This window comes from Symsagittifera roscoffensis, chromosome 7 (genome assembly GCF_963678635.1).
Source record: "Symsagittifera roscoffensis chromosome 7, txSymRosc1.1, whole genome shotgun sequence".
Lineage (NCBI taxonomy): Eukaryota > Metazoa > Xenacoelomorpha > Acoela > Convolutidae > Symsagittifera > Symsagittifera roscoffensis.
Window position 1 is genome coordinate 46,367,775 of NC_087068.1, and position 8,074 is coordinate 46,375,848.

General features: G+C 36.2%; 1 protein-coding gene across 1 annotated transcript; it reads right to left on the reverse strand.

Moving 5' to 3' along the window:
• Positions 1 to 752: 752 nt before the first annotated feature.
• Positions 753 to 6,493, reverse strand: LOC134851155 (uncharacterized). Its single transcript, XM_063867114.1, has 7 exons — positions 5,558 to 6,493; positions 3,863 to 4,370; positions 3,315 to 3,492; positions 2,866 to 2,984; positions 2,544 to 2,634; positions 2,019 to 2,213; positions 753 to 1,640 (listed from the first exon to the last, which is right to left on the reverse strand). Exons 1-7 carry the CDS (start codon positions 5,585 to 5,587, stop codon positions 884 to 886), a joined length of 1,878 nt encoding a protein of 625 aa, XP_063723184.1. The 5' UTR covers positions 5,588 to 6,493; the 3' UTR covers positions 753 to 883.
• Between the last annotated feature and the right edge of the window lie 1,581 nt (positions 6,494 to 8,074).

Sequence of the window (8,074 nt, forward strand, 5' to 3'; positions counted from 1 at the left end):
TCAAGAACGATGTTTGATCAAACATTAATTAAAATTATTTTCCAACTGGCTGAAAAAAAATACATCCAGGTGGTTTATCTACATGAGTTCTACAAAAAGTCTAATGTGCTGAAATTTATCTGCCTAATATTCTTGCTACAATCTTTGTAATTTAGCATACTCGTCTCCTTCCCGGGATGAGGTGCTCGACTCATGATTCGACCCTGTTCGACTCATGATTCGACCCTGTTCGACTCATGATTCGACCCTGTTCGACTCATGATTCGACCCTGTTCCACTCATGATTCGACCCTGTTCGACTCATGATTCGCCCCTGTTCGACTTATGATTCGACCCTGTTCGACTAATGATTCGGCCCTGTTCGACCCATGATTCGACTTTGTTTGACTAATGTGTTCGTTCGACCGTCTTAATTTGCGACAAAAATTGGACTCCGTTCGACAGTGTCGGTCGAATCATGAGTCGAGCACCTCAGCCCGGGTAATAACTTTTTCTTTTAGTATTACTCTCAGTCGCAGCTAATCTCGCGAACCCTGCATGCAGTGTAGAAATTGTAAGTTCAGTTGAAGCTGCTACCTGAATTCAATATTCAATGCTGTTTGAGGATTGAGAGCCTGATCTGAACGTTCACGTAAATTTCTCAGTATAGGTAATATCTTCTGTAAATCGCAAATTTCACTGAGCAAGTTGAGCAAATTAATTTTATTTTATACAATCACCTGCCACCGAACTTGACCTTAAAAGATAAAACGTAAATTGAAAAATAAATTCTAAAAATGATTATTTCAAATTTATTTGTCTGATTATCATTTATTTTCAACCACACAGCATCATTGTCAAAACATGCAAACTACTCGCAGTTATAGAACGTACAAAAATTGACTTAAAGAACTGTTGAGAGACTCAATTCGGAATTTGACATCGGCGAAGGACTATCATCGTCACTTAGTACGTCAATCGAGGTGTCGTGAAAATTCATACTCGCCAAATTTTTCTTCGGCTCATTGATCACTTTAGTCTTTTCGTTTCCATATTTGCTACTTCCTTCTTGTAAATAATCAAGGCTTGAATTTTTTTGAACTTTCACGATTTGTTCACGTGGTTCACCGGAAGCCAAAGATATTTTGGGAGGGTTTCCGTCCTTTGAGATTCGGTGTTCGTTTGTAACTGTGCAATCTGTTTCATCACTAACGCGTGACCTTTCCTCTTCATTATCGGCCACATTGTCATGATGATTTCCATTCATGGCGGATGAAGTGCATTGAAAAGAATTGCGAATTGGCAGAATTAACTGCTCTTGTGGACTGTGAACTGAAATCATTTCATTCGAATTTTCTCGAATCGGACTTTGCGACAACATCGGTTGATTTTGCTCGGCAAGAAACGACTGCCCCCTTGATTTTCGTTTCGATTTAGTTCCGAATAAATCTTCCATAGCCTGTTCTGTACCAATTCCTTGGCCGCCTTTGGGTTTTCTGGGACGTTTCATGAAACTGTTCGTTAGAAGAATTTCGTTGCCGTTCGGAACTGATGCAAGGCCTGCGTATTGAGCTCCCTTTTTGAGTTGTCCGGGTGCAAAATTATTTGAGTAATCGAGCGACTGAGCGAGTTTTCGCTGAATTGCTTTGTTATTCTTGTTCCTAAAAATAGATTATTCCTCTAAAGTTGCGCTAAAAAAACTTTTTTTTGGCTGAACTGTGAACGGGCTAGCTATATTATCCCTAATATATAAATGTGTTGCAATATTCATGTGTCGAAAACTTGCAGAATAATTTATTTCTCGAATCAGTGAATTGGTTTTAGCGTTTAATTTCTTTCAAACTGGCTTTCGAGTTTCAACAACTTCTGATTAGTACGCCAAAACCCATTAAAAATGAGTAAAATAATCCGTTAAAAAAGAGCTAAGCAAAGCAAAGCTTTATTCTATTAAAAGGAGGATGGCTTTCTTTCCGTACTTTTCATTTGCCTGCTCGACTTTTTTCATGATGTCAGGAAGATTTTCAAGTTGTGTCACTAACTTATGAGCGATGTAGATACATCCGACAATGAGAAACAGCGACGCCAGTGCCACAATCACGAAGCAGATCAAGAGGACGTCTTTGAGAGGTACCATATATGAACCCCCCTCGTCCAGAACTCTGTCTCCCCCTGGCAGAACAGAGGGGTAGGGGTTGTAGTGCTCACACCTTTCGCCCACGTACCACTTCGTACAGCTAAAAAAAATAAAAAGATCTCTTTAACTATCCCCCTATGGCTTCATAGAGAAATTCACCCCTGTAAAGGACTAATTCAATGATTAAACATCTGCAGATTTTATACCTAATAAAGAATCATCTTTACTAGTCCCCTTCTTCATCTTAATTCCCATTTTAGCTACACTGCTACTGTTTGAAAGTTTTTGAATGGGGCAATCTTTGAAAAATATTTGTACGGACTCCAGTGCCTGAAAAGATTTTTTGTTGGTGAAGTATATCTGCTCATAAATTTCGGTTTTTCTTATCAGACGTTCACGATTAATGTTATGGCTGTTACATAATACTCACTGGCATTCGCTCCTGTTCTCTCTGATTCGGTGGATGCAGAAGCCGCCATTCATGCAGAACCCCAAGTAATCCAGATTGCAGTCTTCAACGTCTGAACAAAAAAACAGAGAGTTGAATTCAAACCGAAGCTAAAGTCTATCGAACGGTAAAATACCCCCCGCCCCCTCAACAAAAAACACTAGTTTATTTGGTTTTAAATTGGAAATTAACTAGGGGTTTGGTTCTAATTTGTAACAGATATCTGCTCATTAATAGACACCCGAAACTTTCCATCTATAAGTTTCGAGGTGAAAATACACATAACCGATGTCATCATGCTTACCGGCCAACTTCAAGTGCAGCTCCGTCTTCACTTCGGGGTCTTTGAAGTTAGTCCCGTGGCAGGAATAATAGCCTGGGTGTTGCCACGTCACAAATGGAATCTCAAGTACGCTCTTTTTCCTGAAACACGACAATAACTCCGATTCAATTTTCTCTCGAAATCAAAATCAAAATTTAATTTGGCTAGTTTTCATTTCTCCCTAAGTTTTTTTTTACAGAAAAAAAACTAAATTAAAATTGTAATAATGCAATGAAACGTTCATTCTTGCGTTCCTTTTTTGTTAAAAATGATTGTTTGATCTCGTTGTTATTAATTCTACGGTGCCTATTAACGAATATCTAAACCTATTTTCTGTGCTAGTCCAATAATGGATGTTTAGGATTAGGTAATGGGGTTGGTAATTGTCAGCGAGATCTAGAAATTATTTCAAGGTGCGTTTTCAAACATACCAGCTGGTAGTGACTTTGATTGACTTCGAGGCTGGGCCTTCTAAGGGGTGTCCGTTGAACTTCCAGTACATGTAGGGCTGTGGGAACCCTTTCACCTTGCACTCAAGCAGAACTGAATGCTTCAGTTTCGTCTCCATAACTGGCTCTAACTGGTGAACTTTTTTGATGTAGGGTTGCTCTAAAAGCAAATAATTTGGATCGATAATAGCATTTTTTTTAAAAAAAATTAACATCAAAATCAATGAACTGTAAAACAATACAGAAATGAATGTTTCGCTCCTTTATTTGTACTGAACTGAAATACAAAAGTGGTTAACTTCCATATTTTGCAGACTCTGTGTTTTTAAACATTTCATCTTTCTTTTAAAAGAAAGTTGCTTCTCATAATACAGGATTATTGAAAATTATATATCAAAAACGCAATCAATTTCTTATGAAAATTCTAGGTCGTAACCGTAATAAAACAGACCAGCAAAATAAAGTTAAAAAATTCGTTGCAACTAATAGCTCTATTGCTTTACTGAAGAAAGAGTTCGAGAAAAACTTACCAGGGCAACCTTTGCAGTACTTGCTCTCGTCTAAATATTTCGTAATTTCCCTCATCTTTTTTCTCTTATACTTTATCGGCTCGGCCATCGAAACCCAAACGGGGCTCTTTGTCTCTTTGTCCAGAATTACGTCATACTCCGCCAACATTTGGTCAGTCTTTTTTAAAAACATTATGTAATCTCGATCAGTGCGCATTTTGTTCACGCAATCAGATGCGCTTAAATTAACAAACAGCTCTCGAGTTTTTTCTGGCACTTGCAATGAATCTTCATCAGTTCTGATGACTTTCATAATTCCAGGATATAAAACGGAGACTTCGTCCGAAGTGTTTTCTAGTCGTGCCTGGACATAAAAGTCGGCGTTGTTCGCTTTGTATATGTGGTAACGAGGTACCTCGTTATGTTCGTCCATACATTGCATGACTTCAGTTGGAACTTCCGTTGATAATTGATTGTCAGTTTGTCGTGCATTTGCATCCGCGGTACAAATTTTGATTAAAGATGAAAGCTGAAACACAATGACTTTTGAAGATTAGATTTATAAGAATGACACCAATTTTTTTTCAGCCTATCTAGTGTTAGAATTCAACGGCAGATACTTTCTCTGTTGCTAATCGGTACCTTAAATCCATTGCTTAAAATATTATACATATACATTTTTTAAACCCGCTAAATCTACATAGTAGCGTACCGAGGGGGGGGGGGCGACCGCCATCCCTCAATTCTGGTTGCCAAATTTTGCCAAAGGGTCCTCCTTTTGGTATAATTTTACGACATTCATGCTGACGAACCGAACCTCAAAATTTTCTAAAGGCGCATTCGGCGCCAATATATCTGACTTCAAGGGGGTAACACGCGCGGAAAAAACGCAATTTTTTAGTCAAAATTTCACAAACTTTTTTTGGCCTGTTTTTAAAAAAAATTGCCTGCGGCGCAGAACATTTTTCAACAAAATAGGGTCCTTATAGTGTTGTTGGATCAAGTTGTTAACATCCTCCTCCCCGAATTTACCGAGTTAAAATTTTGCGCCCCAGCACTTAACTTGGATCAAATTCGCTTCCTAGTGCTGCATCTAAAATGCTTGATTCTGAATGGCTGAAACTTTCCACTTAGAACCCAGTTAAAATCCTCCATCAAACCGTTTTGGGGATGCTAATTGGTCCGAATAGTTATTAATCTGGGTTATGCTGTGTTATGCTGGGTTCCAGCAAGTGGCGTCCCTCATAATGGAGGGACCGAATGTTGGAAAACTATTTTCCGTCGTAGAATTGCGTGTTTGAAAGTCTCAAAGAAAGCGAAAAAATCCAGCCCATTAAAATCAAAGTTGACCGATAAGAGAAGAAGCAGATACATAAATTTAAAATATTGTGAAATCGAATTCGGGCATTTGAAAAATCGAATACCTATCTAAAAAAACTGAAAAATATAACAAAAAATTGTCTATCTGCTTGAATTGTACAGAAAAACTTCGCTGTGCTGCTATAATTCACTTTCTGTTAATAATGACTTCAGTTTTTTGCAAAAATCATTTAGCCAATAGGAACGCCTAACGATTCTGATTGGTTAAAAGTTTTCCATCATTCGGTCCCTCCATCATGAAGAACACCCCCTGTTCCAGCAGCTATGACCAAATTACTAAGCACATATACTTCTCGACTACAGATTTGTATGTATGCTGACGAAACTGAAACTCACCACGACGATGATTGCGTAACTGATCCTCATTTTGACGAGCGGCACTCAAATTTGAGAAGTAGTCTTCGAGTTCAAATATTTGTTCAAATTGAACCCAATGGTCGATATATTTATTTACCGTACTTCAAGATTTGTCTGGGTAAACAAAGTTAAACTCTGTCTGTATTTCAAAAAGAATGGAATAATTGTAAGGAAGTGAATATTTAATCACGGACGCCCTGAAGTTATAACTGTTTCTCAGGAGTTTGCAAATTCTTGGAATTGAATTGATATAAAATGGGATTTTGGTTTTGGGATTATGTTCAAAGTAAAGCAGTTGGTCGCAAAATGGTAAAATGAAAATTCAGCAAGGGTTTCAGACACTTTGGCTCCTGTGTGGTTAAATTTGATCTCCCTTAGATCTCGGCAATGTGACTTGGAATGAGCAATCGACTATAAAATAAAAACAAATACCCTTTCTTGGAGGTTTTCTCAATCAACTTCGAGAAGATTGACTCGCAGAAATTATGGAAAACAAAACTGAAGATTCCAAAAGATTTGACTTGAGGTAATAGTTTCTTAATGTATTGGTTATAATAAAGATAAAACAGGTTTGTAATAAAACATTTAAAGCTTATTTTCGCAGCCTGGCGTTTTGGTTTGCGGTTGCTTTTTAAGGAAAGAAAGAGAAAATTCTGGATTGGTTTCTGGCTGTGACGTAATATTTTTGTTGTACCAACCGGGACCAAATATTTGTTCATTATTTGTTGCATGATACAAAATGGTATCAGCAAAAGTGCTGTCCTCAAGCGCAGTTTATCGTTTGCACAGTTATTAACAGAAGAAAAAATTGGTTCCAAATGTGCTCAGCTAACTGGAACACATTTCTTTTGTGTTAAATTGTATCAAAAAAGCTGGTTTTTGGTCGAATCAAATTGATTTGACCTGCAAAAAGTTAGCAGAATTTAGCAATCAGTTTAAGCATTTTTTTCATCTTTCGGAAAAAAATTGGAAAAAAATCAAAATTTTGAAAATAAGTTTGTTTGAACTTAAAAGTTTTTTCTGCATTTCAGAAAAAGTAAAGCAGAGTATTAACCTAACGCAATCCGTTCAATAAAATTGATGCCATTCATAAAAACAGATTGCTGATAAAGAAAGCCTTCTGAATTGCGTGGGACGACTATACATGACACATCGGTTGCTGAATAAACAATGAACATGGAAAAATAAAATTCAATGGGATATAAAAGAAATTTTTAATGCAGGTCAAGGAAAAACAATCTTATTTCCTTTATAAAGGGCCTAAGTGTTACTACAATAATAAATCTCAAAATAAGCGGGTATTCCAAAAATTTTTAAGAAATAGTTGAACTTATACAAAAAAAAATGCAGATCAATGTCAGACATCAAATTTTCAGAAGCGGAAAAACACTCGTATTAATTTAATTTGATTGCTTTTTTGTTTCGAGTTCAATTGATTTCAATCGACTTAACGCAACTTCGGAGGATATCTACTTCAAAAGGAAAGCGAAGGCCAAGGAAATGAAGCACCTTGGTGCACTTATCAGATTCAGGAAAGTGAATTTATCATCAAAGCATTTCTAAATTACTGTCTGGTTTTTCTATATTTGCAAATTTGGAAATTTGCAAATCATGTAATTCTTTGCCAGCGTGCAAGATTTTTTATCGTGATAACGGCGAAAGCTCAAACAATGTCTAAAATCGAACCAAATTTTTTTGACGAATATCAATCTTCACCAAAAAATAATTTAAGACGGCAATTACTTGTCGCCTTTTTTGTCTGTTTTCCATTTTAGTTTCCAAAGAATCTAGCACAAATGTACTTGAAACTTTTTGGGTTGCTAGTCTGCGTTTACAAAAAAAACATAGGTTTTAGTCAATTGGTTCACCCTCAAAAAAACTATTTTCAATATTCAGTGTTTGAAGCTAACCCGCTTTCACTAAAAAGAGAAAATAGTAGATTATAATGGATTTTTATTGTCAGTCTCCATAAATTTCAAAAAAAGAAATACTCATCGATTAAAAATGGATTATAATGTTACTATTTTTCGAAACAAAAAAACCCAATAAAAAGCCGTTTTTGGCCTGTTTCTTCAAAAGTTTGACTGCGGTGCACAAATTTTGGCCAAAACAAGGTCTTTTAAGTTCTTTGGGAGAGCTCAGAAAATCGATTTGGTCTATCTAAAAAAAAAGGTCAAAAATCCACCCCACCCTTCGAGAAAATCTCTTATCTGCCCCTGGTTTACTGATTTCTTACTTCTCACTGATTTTTAATGTGTTTTCATGCAGAATAGCTAAATTATAATCCATTATATTTCATTTTTCTTGGAAAATATTATTTTGATTGAAAAAAGGAATATAATCTATTATAATAGATTATAACAGATTATAAGAGATTATAAGAGATTTTCGGAAAAATTATACGCAATGATAGTTGATTATATTTTATTACATTGTCACCAAAAATGTTATGATTATAATGGATTATAAATCGTTTCATTATTTAAAATTGGCGCT

Bases quoted from the DNA above. Each gene is read 5' to 3' on its own strand.
- LOC134851155 (XM_063867114.1), bottom strand. From the start codon at position 5,587: ATGAGGATCAGTTACGCAATCATCGTCGTG. The intron at 3,493-3,862 runs GTAAGTTTTTCT...ATTTGCTTTTAG, and splicing joins GTACTGCAAAGGTTGCCCTG to AGCAACCCTACATCAAAAAA. The intron at 2,214-2,543 runs GTGAGTATTATG...TATTTTTTTTAG, and splicing joins GAGAACAGGAGCGAATGCCA to CTGTACGAAGTGGTACGTGG.